The sequence below is a fragment of the Pongo pygmaeus genome, chromosome 11 (genome assembly GCF_028885625.2).
Source record: "Pongo pygmaeus isolate AG05252 chromosome 11, NHGRI_mPonPyg2-v2.0_pri, whole genome shotgun sequence".
In the NCBI taxonomy this organism is placed as follows: Eukaryota; Metazoa; Chordata; class Mammalia; order Primates; family Hominidae; genus Pongo; species Pongo pygmaeus.
Genome location: NC_072384.2, coordinates 99,376,810 through 99,399,793, shown reverse-complemented (window position 1 = coordinate 99,399,793; position 22,984 = coordinate 99,376,810). Strand labels below are relative to the sequence as shown.

General features: G+C 37.3%; 1 protein-coding gene across 2 annotated transcripts in view; it reads left to right on the top strand.

Annotated features, from left to right (window-relative positions):
* SATB2 (SATB homeobox 2) overlaps positions 1–22,984 on the top strand; it is a 195,789-nt gene that overhangs the window by 107,541 nt on the left and 65,264 nt on the right. For both annotated transcript variants that reach the window (XM_063647790.1, XM_054478699.2), the window contains one exon: positions 8,370–8,842. In XM_063647790.1, the coding sequence (XP_063503860.1) occupies positions 8,370–8,842 (473 nt within the window). The remainder of the gene's footprint in view (positions 1–8,369; positions 8,843–22,984) is intronic.

Below are 22,984 nucleotides of genomic sequence, written 5' to 3'. Positions count from 1 at the left end.
TACGTGTGCCACGTGCACTTGTGCACACAAACATGCAAATACAAAGTGAAACTTATCGGTAAGAAAGTTGATTGCTCCTGACCCAAATTCTAAAGCTATTAATAACCACATGCCCCAAACTGGGCAGTTCATCTTAAGCATCAGAATACAGACTGCAGGGTCCTAAAGGCATAGGTTTGAATTCAGAATCTTCCATTAACAGGTTTGTAACATCAAACAATTATGACATTAAAGTCAAATAATGACATTAAAGAGGCTGACTGAGCTTCAGCTTCTTTAATAAAGTAGGCATCTTAATATCAATGTCATAGAATTGCTGTGAGAGTTAAACGATAATGATGTGTCAGGGATTTAGCTCAGTGCTTCAGCTACTATATAAATGGTAGGGCTTGGTGTTACCTGAAATGCCAATACAGTTTGAAAAAGATATGTTAGTAGTAAAAATATGAAAATTCTTACACTTATAATAAATATATTTTTTCTAAAGAAAATCCATTAGAAGCACTTGTGAAACATTTAGGCCTTAGAACTTGACTTTGAGTTATGCACAAAAAGAGGAAAAAGTAGCCATGTGGTTTGTGTTTTCTTATTATGAGGTGAGAGCCAGCAGCCTTAATCATTTTGAATATTCCTAAATACTTATCTGCATTTGGACAGTTATTTGACCTAGAGCACATTTTTTTAATTTCTCTGGTATTAGACAAGATCGTTGTCTTTAAAAATTGGGCTTCAAGGTTTTAGAGCATAAGGTGGGGAAGCAGAGAACCTGGAGAGGAGGTTTATAAATTTAAGGCATTCATATGCTCGAGTGTCTTTTTTCTGTGCTCTAATGTTTGGGTACCAATTTGAAATTGTTGGTTTGATTGGCAACTTTTTTACTACGAGTGCCAAAAGCAAGCCAGTGTCCTTTTTTACGTTTGTAGAATCACTTCCAGAGTACTTTCTAAGGTTGAAAGAGTCATAAAGAAATTCTGCCGTCGTCTTTTCTTTCTTTCTTTTTTTTTTTTTTTTTTGGCTTATGTTCTTCTACCCAGGGTTTCTAGGAGAGGTTCTGGGGAATACTAGAGTGTTATCTTATTAAGGAATTCATTAGCACTCATTCATGCTAATCCATTTAAATTTGCATAAGCATCTTAATGGCTTGAAGAAAAATCCATAGGCCAGAGATTCTGGAAATTTCTCAGTGCAAAACCTTTTACCCAGTTCATTGCTTTCCACCCATTATAACTATGGACAAACCCCAGGGGTTGTTTCACAAAAGCAACTGTGTTAAGGTTTGCAGCGTGAAAATACTACAATAATAGCTCTAGAAATATTATCTATCTTTTCAGCAGTATTGATAAACTTGCAAGAGCAATACTGTAATTACTATTGCTATTGCCACTATATAAACAACTATTTTTCTTGTAATGGGGAGTTTCGTAGAGATATCTAAGGAAAGTCTTAAATTCCTGCTAAAGAGTAAAGAGCAGAAGCAAGTATTCTGAGACAGATAATTGTTTTAAAACGGTACTTTTAAAGATGCTCTTAGATAAGTAACCTGGAAGGTTACTTTAAGACCACTTTACAGGTAATCCTTCCCATTTTACAGATAATCCCCAGATCACTCATCTAGTTATAACCCAGGCCTTTGAAATTTGAGTTTGCTTTTCTTTCTACCTTTCCTATGCCACCTTGCTATTATTGGCAAGCATCTGTGCCAATCAGATGCTTCACCTTTTGCTCAGAAACCTTCAGAAACTATACTTTGGGGCACTAAGTCATTGGATTATATTTTGAGCATTGAAATTTTATTATATTTACTTTACATAATTGCAAAAGAAATAATAAGAATTAAGTGCCAGAATATAGGAGTGAAAGACTATATATATATGTATATAGATACACACACACACACATACTTATGTATATACATACATACATGTATATGTACACATATACACACATGTATATATGTGTGTTTATGTGTGTATTATTTTATTTTTTGAGTTTTGAAAATGTTCTTGTAACAATCTAAAATATATAAATATATATCAGGGATTTATAATATTTAAAATAAATACCTGGCTTCCTGGATGTACCATAAAAAGTGTCTTAAATAATAAGAATTAAGTGCCAGAATGTAGGAGTGAAAGATTATATATATATATATATATATATAGATAGATAGATAGATAGATAGATACACACACACTTATGTATATACATACATACGTGTATATATACACATATACACACGTATATATGTGTGTGTATGTGTGTATTATTTTATTTTTTGAGTTTTGAAAATGTTCTTGTAACAATCTAAAATATATAAATATATATCAGGGATTTATAATATTTAAAATAAATACCTGGCTTCCTGGATGTACCGTAAAAAGTGTCTTAAATAAAATAAGATTTTTGGACCAAATACCTTTTAATTGTAACGCAGGTAAATTCCTGAGGGAGGAATATAAGTTTCTCATCTATGAAAAACCAGCCACAGGCAGCAATTGTGAGCATCTGAATAGCTAATGGTCATAGGGTGCTCTTGGTTAGAACATTGTCGCTGTGAACTTGGTGAGGTTTTAGGAGTTTCTGAAATTCTAATATAGGGCTACAAAGGCCCTACCTATTTTAGAGTTAAATGGAATCCCAGAAGCTTAGAGGGTGGTTAGAAAATGGCTGCCCATTCCCTGCAGTTTTCACTCAGTCCCAGGAAACTTGAAGGAATCTGCAAGATCCTCTTAGAACTCTGAGTTTCTCAGAGACCTGAACAGACTCCAGATCTGAACTGTTTATCTGGAAGGTCCCTGGACTGGTACCTTTCCCCAGATGTTGGAATAGCTACTAAAAGTCTCACAGCTACTGGACATAGAAGCATTTGAGCCTCCCTTGCCTTGACGGTTTCTTAAACCATGTTCTATTTGGGGACTTACATTAGAAGCTGGGGACATCATTCCTTTCCAGGTGATTCCCTCTCCAGTACTCACCCTCAAGGCTTCAGCCACAGTAGAATCAAGTTCACTGTGAATTAAATTGCAGCTCTGATTTAAAGCCCTGGGAGCAGTTGTGAGTTATTTATTTATTTATTTATTTATTTATTTATTTATTTATTTTTGAGACAGAGTCTTACTCTGTCACCCAGGCTGGAGTGCAGTGGCACAATCTCGACTCACTGCAACCTCTGCCTCCTGGATTCAAGTGATTCTCCTGCCTCAGCCTCCTAAGTAGTTGGGATTACAGGCATGAACCACCACACCTGGCTAATTTTGTATTTTAGTAGAGACCAGGTTTCACCATGTTGGCCAGGCTGATCTCAAACTCCTGATCTCAAGTGATCCGCCCTCCTTGGCCTTCCAAAGTGCTGGGATTGCAGGCATGAGCCACCGTGCCGGGCCAGCAGTTGTGTTTTTACTGTCTCTTTAATAAGTAAGCATGTTGCCTTTATCAGAATATTTTCTGTTGTGAATGTGAACATTGCTTTCACTGTCAGAGACAGCACTACCTTTTACCCTTCATTTTTTCCAGGATTTCTGATCTTATGCTAAATACTGCAGGGATAAGATGGCCCTTACGGCCAAGGTGATGTCTTTGGTCTTGGTTTAGTTTAAGACAGACTTAACATGATGTTTTCCATTACACAGTGAAAAAGCAAGAACATAAAACCAGGCACTGCTGTTAGGTCTGTGTTTCAGACATTGTGATTACTTTCAAATTATTTTAAAAGAAAGAAGGGAAAGGAAGGGGGAGAGGGAAGGAGGGAGTAAAGGGAAGAAGAGAAAGAGAAGCAGGAAAGCAGGAAGGAAGGGGGAGAGGGAAGGAGGAAGTAAAGGGAAGAAGAGAAAGAGAAGCAGGAAAGCAGGAAGGAAGGGAGGGAGGAAAGAGAAAAAGAACGCTGAGGCTCAATTTTCTGATACAGTCTGGCACATCCTGATACTCCCTCTCTTTTTTAAGCATCTGTACTTCACTTGCTGTGACTTAAGAGGCTAAAAACGTTATTCTGATATTATTTTTATGAGAGTGGCAGCAAGAACTAAATTAAAATGTTTTCAATTTAGGTAAAATCAGCCAGGCACGGTGGCTCATGCCTGTAATCCTAGCAATTTGGGAGGCTGAGGGGGGTGGATCACTTGATGTCAGGAGTTGGTGACCAACCTGGCCAACATGGTGAAACCCCGTTTCTACTAAAAATAAAATTAGCTGTGCACCGTGGCACATGCTTGTAATCCCAGCTACTCAGGAGGCTGAGGCATGAGAATCACTTGAACCTGGGAGGTGGAGGTTGTAGTGAGCTGAGATTGTGCCACTGCCCTCCAGCCTGGGTGATGGAGTGAGACTCTGTCTCAAAACAACAACAACAACAACAAAAACCAGCAAAAACCTGTGTAAATGGTTTCTGAAATCGTGTTCTGCCTTGGTCATTGTAGATGCATCCTTTTGATAGCATTTGATCCTTAGTCATTCTTAAAGTCGGGATGATAATTTTTTTTCTTCTTCTTTCATTCTTGGGAGTAAAGAACTTGGCTTTTACTGGTAGAACTGTTAGGAACTGAAAAACATAAAGGGTGACTAGTCTCAGAGGCAGAATTTTAAAACTGGTAGCCTATGGGCAGATCTGGCTTTCAGAAATGTTTTGTTTGGCATTTATTGTATTTTGAAATGGCATTAGTTGCTAACACTTAAAAATTAGGAATATCATGTAAAATCCAGATTTTTTGTTTTTCAAAAAAAAATCTAAAGAAATGACAATATAAGAAAGACAGGAACTGGCTGAGGTTGGGTAGTGGTTGCTACCTTTGTACTGGTTAGACTTTCCCTCCTCCACCTAGTTCTTCTGCAGCTGGCTTTTCTGGCTGTTATCTACCCTTGTTCAGGTAGATACCTACTTGTTCATAGATACCTACTTGTTCATAGGTATTTGCATTTGCAATTCCTTCATTAATGTTTACTAAGTAGTTAGTACTTCATGGTGTTACTATGGATGTAATATGTTGCTATGTCTTTACAAGATACTTCCATAGTTACTCTTCTTAACTATAAGAATTTATAAGGATCCACCGGAAACTCATAAGGATAGGAAAGAATGATTATATATAATCTTAAAGAATATCGACTGACATTATTCAGATTCTTATTGCACCAATTCATATAGGTTTCATGGAGCTCTGATGTTTATGCTTAATTGTGTACATGATTTTGACTAGATCTATGAATGAAGTATTTTTAAATTATGTGATTTAGATATATCTCAAGAAGATAAACTCACTCAAATGTAATTAAATTGTTGAAAAATGAAAATACCAAAATTTTGGAAAATTAATGTTTGGTCAAATAATGCATTCTATAGGAGGATGGTTCTATGTTTTTTCAGTAGAAAATGAAATAGATGGCCAGGTACAGTGGCTCACGCCTGTAATCCCAGCATTTTGGGAAGCCAGGGCAGGTGGATCACCTGAGGTCAGGAGTTTGAGACCAGCCTGGCCAAGATGGGTGAAACCCCGTCTCTACTAAAAATACAAAAATTAGTTGGGTGTGGTGGCGGCATACACCTGTAATCCCAGTTACTTGGTAGGCTGAGCACGAGAATAGCTTGAACCTGGGAGGCAGAGGTTGCAGTGAGTGGAGATCGCACCACTTCACTCCATCTTGGGTAACAGAGTGAGACTCGGTCTCAAGCCTCTCCCCCCACCAAAAAATGAAATAGGTAAAATATTTCCTTATTAAGAACCTGAAAACATAATTTAATATCTGAATTTATCTTTACTTTGACTGAATTAAAAGCAAATAAACAAGCACAGGTGAATCAAATATTTAACTGAGACCAAATATTTCTGTCTATAAAATAAGATTTTACTTTGGAATCAGTTCATGGTCTCTTTACCTTTTTTTTTCCAGTGAGGAAATTATGATGGTAATTCCTGTTCTATGGAAACTGTTAGATTATGTTATCTGAAGGCTCCTAACCATTTGCTTGGTTTGATTTTAAGACATTGTACTTTAAAATTTAATTAATACAATAATTGAAAAAGGTTTGCCTTTAGAAGATGAGTAAAATAATTTGTTTTCTTAACCTTATGAAGGAAAGGTGACATGTAAAACAAATGAATTACACTGTAAGGATTAGGCTGGGTGCAATGGCTGGTGAGGCTGAGGCTGGTGGATCACATGAGGCCAGGAGTTTGGGACCAGCCTGGCTAACATGGAGAAACCCCGTCTCTACTGAAAATACAAAAAATTAGCTGGGCGTGGTGGCGCATGCCAGTAATCCCAGTTACTTGGGAGGCTGAGACAGGAGAATCACTTGAACCTGAGAGGTGGAGGCTGCAGTGAGCTGAGATTGCGCCATTGCACTATAGCCTGGGCAACAAGAGTGAAACTCTGTCTTAAAAAAAAAAAAAAAAGCAAGCAAACATTGTAAGGATTAAGTTAGAAATTGAGCCCTAAAAGAAGTTTGAAGTAAACTCTTGACTTATTTGGAAGTTTATAGGAATGTTAAGCAAGAAATCAGGTTTTCTTTTTTTTTTTTCGGAGACAGCATCTCACTCTGTCACCCAGGCTGGAGTTCAGTGGTATGATTTCTACTCACTGCAACCTTCGCCTCTGCCTCCTGGGGTTCAAGCGATTCTCCTGATTCAGCCTCCCGAATATCTGGGATTACAGGCGCGTGCCACCATGCCTGGCTAATTTTTGTATTTTAAGTAGAGACGGAGTTTTGCTGTGTTGGCCAGGCTGGTATCGAACTCCTCACCTCAGGTGATCCACCAGCCTCGGCCTCCCAAAGTGCTGGGATTACAGGTGTGAGCCACCATGCCCAGCTTAACTGAGTTTCTTTAAAAAGCAGGAAAAAGCACTGTACATGTCTAAATATAAAGTGATACCAAGACTTGGGTGTTCACATGTTTTCCTAATGGGATATTTTGCATGCATAAAACTTGTAGACATGGATATAAAATAGTTAAATATCTACTCACATTTTAATTTATTAATTTATTTCCACATATACATTTTTAAAGTCACATATTACATGAAGTATTAATTTAGAAATACTACTTTTTTCCACCCTTACAGTTCATTGACTTTATTCAGTGCTTCCCATGTGATTTGGCATCAGTGTCTGTCATCACCAACTCCCCTATTCTGACTCATCTCACCCAGTTGTCCAGCACACATCATTTCTGCCTAAATTTTTTGAGACTCAGTATTTTTTTTTTTTATAAAACCATGATTCTGTCACGGTTAACTATATGCCAAACCATACATGCCATTTGTATAATAGGGAGACAATTATTTTTTTATATGTGTTCTATAGGTGAATATGTTTGATCTCTAGCTTCTTAAAGTTATCTTTAATGGACTTTTGCATAGTCATATCCAGCATTTGCAATTATAAGAAATAATTTCTAAATTTGTATGGATTTTTTGCTTTCAAAAAGAGATCTTATTAGATTATATTACACCTATAAGCATTTAAAACTAATAATGATGGGATTGTTTCAGCCCTATTTCTTTTCTCCAAACCAAACTTTGTTTTTCATGATAGAGTAATACAGAGACTTGGATAAGGATTTGGCTATGAGGTGACTGTCTTTCCTGAGACATTATCCTAGGGAAAGAAAAATACTTGCCTTATGCTTGTATATGTATGATACTTACTTTTCCCTTTCAAAGTTATTATTTTAATCTTTATTAAAGCACAATATAATGTAATAAAGCAGATAACCTGAGGAGAACTTCATTTAATGGCTAGTTGAGGTGATGTTATTAATTTTGTGATCTTTTTTCTTATCTGAGTGCATAGCACAATGTTTAAAATATCAGTTTCTTAAAGAAACATTCCTATAAAAAAGATAGCAAGTGAGTCAATAAATGGATATACTATGTGGTAGACATTTTTTAATGAACATTTCCATAGTTGTATAATAATATTTATGTGAGCTTTTTACTAGAAGGTAGCACTTAATTTCGCAGGAGATGTTGTCCTTGTCATTTCCTGATAACCATTAACTACATACTACAGAATATAGGAACAGCTGGTGCTTTTATAACAAAGGTTGATTGGGGAGATGATAGAGCTTGGGGGATCTAAGAGGATTTAGAATGGTCAGTGGTTTCTGTCTTGGCTATTTAAAGAAATGCTTACTTTTAAGAATTTTAACTAATTGAAGTGGCAAATAATTTTACTTTCTTTCATATGTTCCATGAAAAAAATCTATTGTAACATTTTGCAGAAAAGAATATACTTTTATGCTGGAGCTTCCGTCATTGTATGAAAAAATGTTTATATTATTAACATACCAAAAGTATGATAATTCAGTTCTACATATATTAGCAATAAATTGTACCAATGAAAATAAAGATTAATTATCACTTTTATCTCTTAACAGTGGAAAGAGTGGAACGAGAAAACCTTTCAGACTATTGTGTTCTGGGCCAGCGTCCAATGCATTTACCAAATATGAACCAGCTGGCATCCCTGGGGAAAACCAACGAACAGTCTCCTCACAGCCAAATTCACCACAGTACTCCAATCCGAAACCAAGTGCCCGCATTACAGCCCATCATGAGCCCTGGTCTTCTTTCTCCCCAGCTTAGTCCACAACTTGTAAGGCAACAAATAGCCATGGCCCATCTGATAAACCAACAGATTGCCGTTAGCCGGCTCCTGGCTCACCAGCATCCTCAAGCCATCAACCAGCAGTTCCTGAACCATCCACCCATCCCCAGAGCAGTTAAGCCAGAGCCAACCAACTCTTCCGTGGAAGTCTCTCCAGATATCTACCAGCAAGTTAGAGATGAGCTGAAGAGGGCCAGTGTGTCCCAAGCTGTCTTTGCAAGAGTGGCATTCAACCGCACACAGGTACAATTAGCATTAAACACTGAAATTAACAATAATACTGGGGACAGAATTGAGATAGGTTATAATTATTTTTATCTCTTCAAAAAGTTTTATGGATCTCAGGACATAGAATTAGATTAATTAATAATCCTTAGTTAATGAAACACTATTACCATTGATCCATGAATGACCATGATTAATTTACTAATTGATTAATTTTGATGAGGTAATGGACATCTTTGAACCCAACATGCAACTCAGGACCCCAAATGTTACTAATGACTTGGGTATGTACTCTCTCATCCTCTCCATTTATTGTTTCCAGATGTAACCCTGATCTTGAATTTTGTGATTATCACTCTCTTGCCATTTTTTTAAACAAATTATAAAACTATGCATGCCCAATCTATTTTTTCCCCTTGGTTTTGAACTTTATGAAAGAAATAAAATTATGTTTTATAATTTTATAAGTAAAGTTTTGTTAAAAATTTATAAAAATCCTTCAGAACATAAAAGTTAGATTTACGATATTGATAAAATGATAATGGATAGTTTACTTTTATTTTTAATGTTTGAGAGAATTATATGCCAATTATAACACTAAATGTTGAAAATGTAAACAGTTAATTCACACATGTCTTATTTTTATCGAGAGTGCTTATATGTAAGACATTCTTTTCTGCTAGTAGTTCTTAAACTGGAGTGTGCATCAGAATCACCTGGAGGGCTGTGAAACACAGACTGCTGGGCCTCATCCCATAGTTTCTGATTGAGTAAGTCTGAGGTTGGACTCAGAAATGGACATTTCTAACAAGATCCCAGGTGATTATGATGGTACTGATCCGGGGCCACATGTTGAGAAACACTTACCTAGCCCTTATATGAGTAAGAACAAAACAGATGTGCATAACCTCAGGGAGCTAATGATCTAGTGGTGAAAACCAGGTAACCAGATAATTAGAGTAAAATGTGAAGTGTTATGAGTAATGTTGGAGAGTGTAAGCAATAGTTGTGGTGGAGGTTCATGGTGAGCTGGAGGTGAGGAATACTTCCAGGAGAATGAATATGGTAAGCCTTCAAGAAAACAGTAGGTTAAAATTTCAGCACCCTCGTAAATGCAAGGCAGGAAGCTAAGCTCTATGTAGATGCAAAGAGGAGAAAGATAATGGGCAAGCACATATGTAAACAACACTCTAGAGTATTAGGTTGTCAGTGGGTTAGACCTTGAAGGATTAATAAAGTACAGCAGGCAAAGATGATGAAGAAGAAGATTATTATTTTAAGGTAAAGAAATTCATAGGAAAAATGTCGAGTTAAAAAGTGCAGGAATAATTTGAAGACATAAAACAACTGATTTCTGAGAAAAACCCTATGAATGTACAGAATGTAGGAATGCCTTCATTTATCTGATACCTGTTCAGAGACACATGATAACACACACTGTAGATGGACCTTACAAATAAAAGAAAGCATGCTGGATTGAAACCTCAATAAACTGGAAAATACAGGAATGTTTCCAAATTTAATGATTACTTCAGAAGTTAAGGGGCTGGGCACAGTGGCTCATGTCTGTAGTCCTAGCACTTTGGGAGGCCAAGGTGGGTGGATCACTTGAGGTCAGGAGTTCAAGACCAGCCTGGCCAAGATGGTAAAACACTATCTCTACTAAAACAAAACAAAACAAAAAAATTAGCTGGGCGTGGTGGTGCGTGCCTGTAGTCTCAGCTACTCAGGAGGCTGAGGCAGGAGAATCACTTGAACCCAGGAGGCGGAGGCTGCAGTGAGCCGAGATCATGCCACTGCACTCCAGCCTGAGTGACAGAGTGAGACTCCATCTCAAAAAAAAAAAAAAAAAAAAAAGTTAACTGAAAACTCTCACTGGCGAGAAATCTGATAAATTTTGGTAAATTGGATTGCCTGATGCAAGTTAACACTCAAAAAATGCACCTAAGTGGAATGTTATACCAGTTATAAATATTTTGTTTATCAGTGGTTTATTGTTAAAGAGGGTCTATTTACTTTTGGTTTCCACGTCTTTTGCAAGAAAACATTGAGGTAAGAATTTTATAGATACTGTTTAAGCAATACTGCGTGAGTTAAATAAATAGTGTTTTTGTTAAGTCAGTTAATACATTTTTTCTCTCTTTATTTGAAAGTGTGTTGGATCTCTGGTTGAATTGAAATGTATTTCTATTATGTAGGCGATTTAAATTTTTATTAGTTTTGAAATTGTCGTATGATTAATGACTCATTGAAAAATGAGTTTTTGTGCTGGGTGCGGTGGCTCACGCCTATAATCCCAGCACTTTGGGAGGCTGAGGGTGGCAGATCACGAGGTCAAGAGATCGAGACCATCCTGGCCAACATGGCAAAACCTCATCTCTACTAAAAATACAAAAATTAGCTGGGCGTGGTGGCATGCACCTGTAATCCCAGCTACTTGGGAGGCTGAGGTAGGAGAATCACTTGAACCCGAGAGGCGAAGGGTACCGTGAGCCAAGATTGCGCCACTACACTCCAGCCTGGCAACAGAGTAAGACTCCATCTCAAAAAAAAAAGAAAAAGAAAAAAAGAAAAATGAGTTTTTGTTAATGGTTGGGATTTTCTTACTGGCCTCATGTGGCAAGTTTTGGTTATCTCTCATTATATATATTCTACCTTTTTAAGAGGAAAACTATTCTTTTTGGTGTAAAGATATTTTCTTTGCTCGTAAAGAGTTATTATCAATTTGTAAGTATAAAAACTGCAAGTATAGTTGGTAGTTGATAAGAAAGGTAGATAATAAAACTTAAAAGGGATGGGCACAGATTAAAAAAGGCCTTGAATGCCAAGACAAGAGCTCTGAACTTTAACAGGCACTGGAAACCATCCTAGGTCTTAGGTAGGAATATGCTGTGCTCCCACCATCTTAATTAGATCTTCTGGAGGTTTGATAGCAAGAGGATAGGAATATCATTTAGCAGGCTGCTGCAAGTATCCAGATGAAATGTACAGAGGTTTTGAACTAGGCTGGTGGAGAGGGTACAGAGAAGAAATATTTTAGAAATAAAATGGACAGAAAGTGTATAAATGGATAAAGAGAGGAGTAGAACTGACACCAAGCTTCAAGCCTGATGACTGAGAATAAAGGTGTAATTATGAAGGGAATCCAGGAAGACATGGAAAGAGTGGTTGGAGTAAGGTTAAAGTGATAGTTTTAGATTGGGTTATTTTGACGTTGAAGTGTTGACCGACTTCTTAAGTGAAAATGTGCAACAATCATTGAAAATATGAGCTTGTGGGGGGAGGGGGGAGGATAGCATTAGGAGATATACCTAATGTAAATGACGAGCTAGTGAGTGCAGCACACCAACATGGCACATGTATACATACGTAATAAACCTGCATGTTGGGCACATGTAGCCTAGAATAATTAAAAAAAAAAAAGAGAAAGAAAATATTAGTTTGGCGCTAGGAAGAAGAGTTATCAGGGCTAGAGCAAGAGATTAGAGATGTTGTCACAGAGCCTGGGACAGGAAAAGGAAGAGTCAGGGGAGAGAAGGGGAGGAACCACTGCTATCACCACCACCACCACCAGCAGCACCAGCCCCAGGAAAGAGAGACAGAATAAATGCCAGGAGAATGGGGGCAGGTAGAGATGGAAGAATAGGGAGACAGTAGTGAGAGTATAGAGGACATGCGTGGAGAGTTTCCAGAAGAAGACTTGTCTACTTGTGGAGAGCTGAAAAGTTAAGAGAGAGAGGCCTAAAACCATGTCATGAGATTTGGCAGTTGGTTGGGAAAAGACTGGCGAAGTTTAGAGTATAATTTCATTAAAGTGGTGGGGACAGAAGCCAGAATTCAGGAGTTAAAGAGTGATTAGCTGTTGAGGATGCAGAAGTAAGTACATGACACTTTCCAAAATTTGGTGTTGAAAGGGAGGCCAAAGTGGGTGGACAGTTTGGAAGTGATAGGGGGTCAATTTTAGATCACAGGATTTGGGAAGTTCACAGCATGAACTGGTGATGATACCAATCATTGTGGTTTGGTAACGGTCTTCAGCGGTGCTGGAACTTCAGGACTGGGAGCAAGGAAGAAACACAGTGGGATTGTTTGAGGTTTGGTGCTGACATTTTAGGTATGGCAGGAGGCCAAGAGAGGTAAAATCCCTTGTTCTCTTGACTCTTAGCTAATTTATACATTCTAATATTGACAGAGTCTGTTAACATCACTTGAAAATGAGTTTGGAGGTCCTGAGAGACTCTCACATGTTCCAGACATCACTCTTCCGCTTTCTCTCATGATTCAAAGTACTTGGGCAATATTTGTGTGTCCATAGTTATCTGGACTGGGGTTATGAAAGGCTCTGATCCTTTTGAGCAAGTCTGTTGCATACTATTGCAAAATAAAAATTGGAAGGATCTATCTTTTGGCTCTGTATTTTGCAGTTCTCTGTCTCTGTGTGTGTGTGTGTGTGTGTGTGTTGTGTGTGTGTCTTCGTTCATCTGTCATTTATGTGCGTGAATAGGCATTTCATGGCTAGCCAACATTTTATTGCCTGGTTATGTATACAGCTCCTTTGGCTAAGGATAAAATTGAGAGCATGGTTGTATTACTTTGGATTTTAGAAGCAAATACAGTATACATTTTATCCAAGTAGCATGAAGCATGAGAGAGAAGACTCACAATGAGGCAAAACAAAGACAGACCATATTGGCAAGAGTGTGTACTTTGCCAAAGACCTAGACTCCTGGAGGTCTGTCTTCTCCCGTATAATCCTTTTTGTCTATTTTTATGGATTAATGATTTTTCTTTGGCGTTGCCATCTTTTAAGTGCCAAGTTATAAAAGGTCTAATTGAAGCATAGAACACATTTTATTATTTTCCTCCTGCCATTAAATTTGTAAGATGGCGACACCTAGAAAGAAACATTCACTTTCAATCAACATGAGCTTGAGTTCATGGGCCAGCCTTGAGGATATCAAATGGAAACTGCATAGGAATGTATGAGTATTTCCTTTTAAAATTCTGCTTTTAATTTAGGAAAGCTTTTCATCCCTCTGGGATCATAACCTGTTGTGTATAAAGCCCAACCTAATCAAGGTAGATGGTATTGACAGAATGACATAGTTTGAACTTAAGCAGGAGGTCAGCAGGCAGATTGTTTTTTGCTGTATGTACTGTAGTCACTAACAGCAGGACTGGGCAGCTGGTTTTACCAGCAGCATTGTCAAATGGAAAATATGGTATATTATGCCCCATGAAACCAACCATAGATTTTCCAAACGTTTAGACTTTTTTGAATGGAGTCAAACGTTTATGGATGATATAATGACTTGCCAGCTATAATAAACAAAAATAAACATTGTAGCATATCCTCAGTCTATTGAATATTTTCCAGAAATAATTCATGATCTCTATTATTCATATATTATCAAATTCAGTAAAAAGCATTTTAATACATTTTGTCACCTTATGTTTTGTGTTCCTGGATTTGTGCTTCATGGTTATACCAAGAACAAATCGTGTGTGTTCATTTTGTCACCTTATATTTTGTGTTCCTGGATTTGTGCTTCATGGTTATACCAAGAACAAATCATGTATGTGCGTGTGTGTGTATGTGTGTGTGTATAAAATAAAATAATATGTAAACATTTACAAATAAAGCTGGAACTGTTAAAAAAAAAACAACAAAAAACCCTGCCCAGTTTTTCATGTTTAAGATTTCCAGATGAAAAACTTAAATTCATAATAAATAACATTTCAAATGTCAGTTCTCCAAAGAGAAACTATTAATTACCTTGTTATGGCTGATTCATTGTCACCATATCATTTGATGATGTAAAATAACACAGTTAAGAGAATAGAGCCATATTTTCAAGAGCTTCTTTTCAGTTTATTTTAATAAATATGTCTTTTAAGAATATAAAATGTATTTGTTTGATAAAATGATGCCCTATCCACACTTTATGACAAGTCATGGCATCTGCTGCAGTCAGAGATAGACTGCCTTTTGCCAATATTTTATTTTTTATTTATTCATTTATTTTTATCCTTACATTTCTCTTTTGGTTTGCTAATAAAAACATACATGGTCTAAACTAGGAACATAAAATTGAGTCACTTGTTCTGGGCTAGGGATATAGCACATTAGAGGTCATGCAATGCCAGGATATGGGATCTCCAGCATGAGCCTGAGACTGACGTGTTTCTAGACACAGGGTATGGCCGAGCCTTGTGTCCTGTCTGTGCCATTAGGTCGTTATGACCTTATGTAAAATACATTCTGAGTATCACCACTCTTTTTTTTTTTTTTTTTTTTTTTTTTTTTTTTTTTTTTTTTTAAGCTAGTCTTCTGAAAGATAAGATTAGCCCTGCTTTGTGTCTCTGAAGACTTTTATGGCAAATGAGACCCAGTGAAAACAGTAAGGTGAAAGTGATAAGGCATTTTCTGACCTGGTCATTAATATTCAGGCAATCCCATGATACATTTCTAAGAACTTTAACCTGTGGCCACAAAGTGAGATGGATGGTTTTACACTGGAGGAGCCTCAGGCAGATAACATCCCTGCTCTGTTGTTGATGCTCCCCCACCCCCACCCCGCCCACGGTTTTACTTCTGAAAGCCTGCGTCTGCTGTTAGGCTTTTCCGTTAACATCTCTCCAGTTTGGGCTACTGATTTTCTCTGCTCATCCTGGCAGAGATGGAAATGCTTACCACCATCTGATGGGTACAGGAGGATGACAACAGGGCAGCTCCCAGCCTCCTGTAGTAGCGACAGCTCTGAAGCATAACTTCCACTCCAGAGCGCTCTGCAGGACCAGGCTGAAGCTGGGACTTTGCTTGCATTTCTTCTCTTCCCTGTCCTGCTTCTCACACTCCCTCAGCAGTTTCCCTTGGAAGTCCATCTTAATAAATCATTTGTGTGGTAGTCTCTATCTGAGGATCTGCGTTTTATCCCAGATTATAGATCCACGCCATTTCCAGCCTAATTGGTCATGCCATAGGGTAGTAGTTTGAGTAAAACCTATCTATAGTTTGATGTCTACTTTCTCTGCAAATCAAAAGCCATATGTTTTTATGGAACTAGTATAGAATTTTTTACTCCTTTCTTTTGAAAATATTATCAGTATTATTGTTTAAAACCTATGCCCCCTATAGCTCTGCAATTCAATGGGTCAGTATTGATATTGTCCAGACTGACTTATGGATATTGAATGTGGGGGAAAGAGAGAGAATGAATAAAAATGAGACAGAAACAGATGTTGGATGTAAGGCCTTATGAGACTTACCAAACTTGACTTAAATGAAAACTGTCCTTACTGGGTCTATATGGTGAATTATGTGATTCTGTGGTTTTGAGAGTGGCTTTGCCTCTCGGCCCTACTCCTCCTGTGCTCCTGCAGTGATGCAGATAGTGTCTGTGGGAATAAACAGCTCTATCAGGTTTCCTTTTTTTTCCATATTCGTTCTTGCTTATATCCTGAATTTATTTTAGTGCTGACATAGTTTGACTTACTACGCCTATGTACATGAAATATGTTGCTTGACTATTTAATTTGTTTATATCTTTGCCTTTTGACAGTGTGATTATGAATTCCAACCTTAAGCATTCTTTTGCCCTTTGTTACTTTGTGGACTTTAAAAAATTAATCAGGGATTTATGCCAGGATGGAAAGGTTTATGACAGTATTTTAAGACTTAATATTACTGAGGGATGGTTGTAGAATGCCCACTGACCTATAATAAGCATGATTTCATAAAATATGTACAGCGAATCTTCCTTAATAGATAAACTATTCTCTAATTTATTTGAAAATCCAATGACCTACATATTCGTATGTTCAGAAATCCCCCTTTTACTAACATTGTTTCTCCTCTGAGACCTTCCATCTGAGCAAATCTGTTAAATGAAGTAGAGGAAGCTTTGATCCAAACTAGGCTAAATCCAGTGGAACGGATGCCCTGTCACATGTGAATGGGAGCATTAGAATGCCAGAAAAGGGAAACTAGGTGTGATCCTCATATCTTCTCTGTACCACTGTCTCCTTACCTTGGCAGCAGAGTTCAGGAAACATCCTTATGCAAGGAATTAGCAATAAGAAGACTGTATCATTTGAAAATGAAACATTTGCCATACTCATTATTTATGTTGTGTGGGTTTTTTTTCCCACCTCTAGCAGATCATGCCATAATTAAGAAAGTTTCAGGTTCATTTTGTGTCTCAGGTAGTTCTTCTGAGCCGGTTCTTGGAAACATGTTTTCAGTTGCAAGTACAGATGTGTGTTGCAAAATGTGCTATTCTTTTGTAACAGTAAGTCTCTAATTTGGTATCTTGCTCCTTCAGTTCATTGAAAAAGTTGTAGAGTTACACAATTTGCAACCTTACATCAAAGGCCTTGCTTGGGAAAGCTGGGCATCCTGGTCTTACGTGATAGAGAACAGGATTTTAAAAATCCTTTGGGAACTCATTTTGTTGACCTGTCCTCATTTGACTACTTTTAGTTTTTATGAGACTTTGCAAAAAAATCTGCAGTTTACTCATCAAAGCCACATCATTTGAAGAAACTTAAGACAAGGATCATAAATACAATTCATGAAGTCACTCAGCAACTGGAGAATGTTTTCAATGGATTGGAAAATTAGAATGAATGATGTATCAGGAAAGCTGACAGTAAGGTCAACTGCTAAAATGTAAACATTCATGTGAAATGGCTTTTGCTTTTATGCTCTATTGACACAGTGTTTATAGTATATTCATGCCCCAAATTATTAAGGTTAAGAATGACTCAGGATTTACTAAACATTATATTTTGAAGTGGCACAGTTAGGAAGTGATATGTAGCAATAACATGAAAATCCTGGCAACCAAAATATTTGGGAGTCTGAGCTTCAGTGTGTTACCAGTCAGTTTTTTGGAGTAGAAACTTCTCTTTTAACTCCTTTGTTTGAGTTATACATATTGTTAGCCGAAGGTTGGCACAATTTAATCATACATACAGTTTATGTTTCTAGAAAATTTGACCTTTAAGGTATTCAGAATTCTGTCAGCCTACATCTGGTCTCAGTCATCATTATTTCTCACTATCCAATAGAGATACAAGCATGCAGCATGTCATACAGTAATAGAACACAATGTAAATCCAGGGGTCTTGACTCCATGGTCCAGTGAGCTGGTTATAAAATGACAAGGAAACCTGTGAAAAAAGGAAGTCCACCCACTGAAAGATGAGCTGTAAATATGAAATGCCGCAGATCAAGCATGAACCCGTTATTGAGTTTTGAAGTAAATAATATACCCTCTTTTGATTTCAGAACATTAAATTAATAAAGTGGGAAGAGATGGCCCTGGTTGCTTCATAAAATAAACAGTCTTTCATTTCAGGATCACTGACTTGAATTCATAGATTTACAGATTATAATAATATTAATATCTCCCAGGATAGCAGTGTCTCAAAGTTATTAGATTGCTTGAGGGTAGCCCTGTAGATAGCAGGTTCCCTTTAGTTCCCCTTGCACATATAAGACTATCTGTTGTTAATTGGCACCTTTTTTAGGCACTCTCAGCCACAAAACATGGATTGGTAGGTCAGAGGGCTCGTCTAAACAGGCTTGGGGAGATGATGGCTTTGTTTGTGCTCTGCCTATAGAGAAGGCTAATTAGCAGCTGTCAGCCATATGCAACTCTCCTCTCACTTCTAAATCCACCTGAAGTAGAGACTTGTATGTAAAAGAAGACCTTTCTTTTCTCCCTTCTTCACAAAACTCATGCAAGAGAATCAGAAGAAGCAAACATGATGACATACTGGTCTGTCTTGTTCTTTCTTTTTTTTTTTTTTAAGACAGAGTCCTGCTCTGTCACCCAGGCCCAGAGTTCAGTGGTGCCATCTCTGCTCACTGCAACCTCTGCCTCCTAGGTTCAAGCGATTCTCCCACCTCAGCCTCCCGAGTAGCTGGGACTACAGGCATGCACTGCCATGCCTGGCCAATTTTTTGTATTTTAGTAGAGATGGGGTTTCACCATGTTGCCCAGGCTAGTCTAGAATTCCTGAGCTCAGGCAGTCGCCCACCTCAGCCTCCCAAAGTGCTGGGATTACAGGCGTGGGCCATCACGCTCAGCCTATCTTTTCCTTTCATCCCTGACCAACGTGCAAAGTCCTTAAAAATTAGTTACCAGACTCATTCTAGAAAATTCAGGCTTCTCTGTTTTTACTAAAGAAAACTCACTTTTGGTAAGTTTTATAAGCTTGTTTCACCATTCTCTAACAGGGAATGATTGACTCATTTCACACAGATAAAGGTCTCTATCCTCAATGAGGACTTTTGCCTCTAGTGAGTATATTTCAGTAGAAACTTGCACTTTTTTGTTTTATTGTTTTTTTTCTTGTTTGTTTGTTTTTAAATGGAAGTCTTGCTCTGTCACCCAGGCTGGAGTGCAGTGGCATGATCTTGGCTCACTGCAACCTCTGCCTCCCGAGTTCAAGTGATCCTTCCACCTCAGCCTCCCGAGTAGCTGGGATTACAGGCATGTGTCACCATGCATGGCTAATTTTTTTTTGTATTTTTAGTAGAGACAGGGTTTCCTCAGGTTGGCCAGGCTGGTCTTGAACTCCTGACCTCAAATGATCTGCCTGCCTCAGCCTCCTAAAGTGCTGGGATTATAGGCATGAACCACCACATCTGGCCGAAACTTGCACTTTTAATGTGAAAGTCCATTGTTGTATTATTTAACTAGTCTCCCAAAATTCTGAGTGATGTTATATTTACAGTGTGATTTTTATTAAAAAAATACAAGGAAACACTAGCTTTAAATCCTGTTATTTATATATTTTTCACCATTGCTCAATTACAGCAATTTAAAAAATATATACAAGGCGTTTTCCTTTCATGGTCATTTATTGAAATGACCATTTGGCCTTGGGTTAATTGCATATTTGCTCAAATAAAGTGAAGGAAGTTTAAAGGCCAGAAATGCTGAGAAAAGTGTAATTGTTATCAATTTGAAATTACTAGGTTGTTTCAATTCTGTATACAGTTCTGTGTCTAAAATTGTCAGTATAGACTACAGAATTTACTTCCAAAGTTCTCTGACTGCAGTACCTATAAGAAATACTTTTTACATCATGAGCTGGTACACACCCACAGATGAGCATGTGCACACACATCTGTATGTCTGTCTCTAGCTATATCTCATTTCTACCTCTCCCTATCTGTATGTTTCTAAAGCAAAGGCTTCATGAAAGAAAAAAATCCTTCATGGAACAATGCTGTTAACATGTATTAAACACTTTGGTACTAAGGTTTTTTAATTCCAATTCATAATAGAAAGTTAGTTATGATATGCTAAATTATGATCCACTAATAATTATGACCCATGTTTGAACAGTGATACAGATTAAAGCTGATTTTTAAAGGTAACAAAGTTACTTAGAGAAAGTTGTTTTACTTTTCTGAAGTATAAATTGAATATCTTAATTTAGTGCTATCTAGAATATTCATGTGGTCATTTTGCATCATATGATTTATTACATTTTTCTTTATACCCTTCTCTATGTCAAACAGTTTTAATTATTCCACTTCCTATAAGTTATTTATATTTTCTGCCTTCTCTATGAGAAGACATTTAGCAAAATATAACTAGAGTGTCTTGAATATTTAAAATTGTAGATGTAAAATAAAAATTGTACTGTGATGTTTATGTATTTATTCATCAAATATTAAGTATTCAGAAACTATACTAGGCATCCTAACAATGGCTAACATTGATTAAACTCTTAGTATGTATCACATACAGTTAGAAGCTCTCTAGGGGACCCTATAAGGGAAGCAGAATTATTTTAGTTTTACAGGTGAGGAAACTGTGCCGTAGGGAGATTAATTGATCCTTGTCCAGTTAGAGCCCAATTTCGAATCCAGCGAGTCTGACTTCATGAGTCACACTCCTAACTACTTTATTCTCAATCATTTCTGTTACCACAGAGTGGAAGATGAAGGACATAATCCCTTCTTCAAAGAGGTACAGGGGTAAACAGACTTTCAAACCAGTAATCCTTTTGTGAAATCATTAGGACTGTGACGTGTCCCATGTGCTATGTGAGAACAGATGCTTTTGACCCCGAAGGTGATTAAAACTAATGCAGAAATATTTCAGCAGGAAAGAATAATATTTTATAACTGTTTCAGAAAAAGTCAGCTCAAGTGTTAATAGACTGCTTTGCTTATATCTGAAGGCATCTGATACATTTGAGATATAAATATTCAATAAATGTATTTGTTTTGTTTTAGGAAAGTACTATTTTTGCCAATGTTTTGACAAAGTAGCCAAAGCTAGTAAATTTTGGGGGCAGGTTGCCAACAGTTGTTTTACAGAACATTCATGGAAACTAGGAATAAGAAGGGCCCAGAACTTTGTGAATGAAATAGTCATAGTGCCAGGTACTTGAGGTGTGAGTAGAAACCATGTATGTGCCCAGAGCTGAAGAACACTACTAGTAAAACGTTTCCAAAGGGAACCTGTTCAGTTCTGTTTGCTTTCACTTTTTGGTGCTAATGTGTTTTATAAATTTTGACTTGGATTGTGCATAGCCTCTTATTCCGGTACCTAAGACTTCCTAGAGACACCAAGGAGGAAGGGATAATCATTACATAGATTAAGTATGCAAAAACAAACAAACAAACAAAAAACATTAAAGTTGCCAGGAATCTGGTTTTGGCTAAGTTCCTCTATTGTACGTGCTCAAACGTGGCTTGGTCAAAGGTATTGCAGTTAAGGGAACACAGACTGTTTTGGCTTCAAGAACGCTCTGTTGTATCTACTCACTTTGTGTTACGTGGGTACTGTATTCTGATGAGAAAGTTGGCACAAGTGAAATTTTATTGTATCCACATAAAACAAATCTGTGAGACAAGTGTTTTACTTAATAAATTACAGACTTAGGGTGCCTGAAATATTTGCTCTAAAATGAAGTTTGCATGACCCAAAATTTCAGTTTCAATTATCTTGTTTTCAGCAGGCTGGATGAAAAGATCTTGAGTATAATGTGAGTCATGTTTTCAATATGTAGCCTGCCAGAGCCTGCTGCTCGCTGTTCAGCAAAGATAGGACTCCCACTCCCAGAAATTTAAAAAATATGCATTTGGTGCCTTCTTAGAACCATTCCTATATATTACCAACTGACCGCTAAGTGCAAAATATGCAGATTCTGCCCCCAAGGAGTTTACTGTATCATGGGAGGAAGGTTTTATAGTAGCACAGTGCAAAAGATGTCTCATAAATGTGAGGTAGAACTATTGCTGTTTTGGTTCAAAGGAGGGAGAAAGTATTTCCAACTGCAGTGTACATACATATACACATGTATACCTAGTCTTTTAGTGCTTTGCAGAATATATCTCTATAGTAACAACATTTGTCTGCAAATGTTACTTTTGTATATGCATTTGTATTTGCAGAAGACATTAATTCCCTTTAGATGCTCAATTCTATCCACCCCATCCTACAAAAATGCCACATGCATAGGCTGTCTTTCCTAATAAAGAAATATTGTAATAAAAAAGAGGTTTTATTAAACTAATGCAATAACGACATTTTCTTTGAGGATTTAACACATCATTTTTAATAATAAAAATCAAATTGTCATTGTTGTGCCCTGTATACCTTTTATTCAAATCAGACTAAGTACTCTGGCTTCGTGGCTAAGCAATGCTCTGGGGTGTGGGGGATGGGGTGAGTATTTTTAGCATTACACAAATGAATTTCAGCAGCCAGATTCATAGTGAGGTTGTAGATTATGAATACAGAACCCAGGGAAGCCTGTTAATATTCGTGAACTGAGGTGGAAATGCCTCTCATGAGTATCTAGAAGGAAATGAGAGACTGGAGGTTAGGAGAGAAACGATTTTGTTTGGTCAGCTTTCAGGTAGTAGGATACCAGTACTTTCTACAGCCATGTCACTGATTTAACCGCTTTGGCTAACTCTGAATTGACCACTCAAATTTAAGGGTTCATTTTGTGTGACTAGACTAGGTTTGATATCACATAGTTTTCTTAAGAGGCTACCAGTTTTTTGCTTTCGTGTCAGCTGGACACAGATATTTTAGAATTATGTGAAAATTAAGGCTAGCAAGCATACAAAAGGGGTGAAACATGAGGAATAAGGGACTTTATTTGGAAGGAACCTTTTTT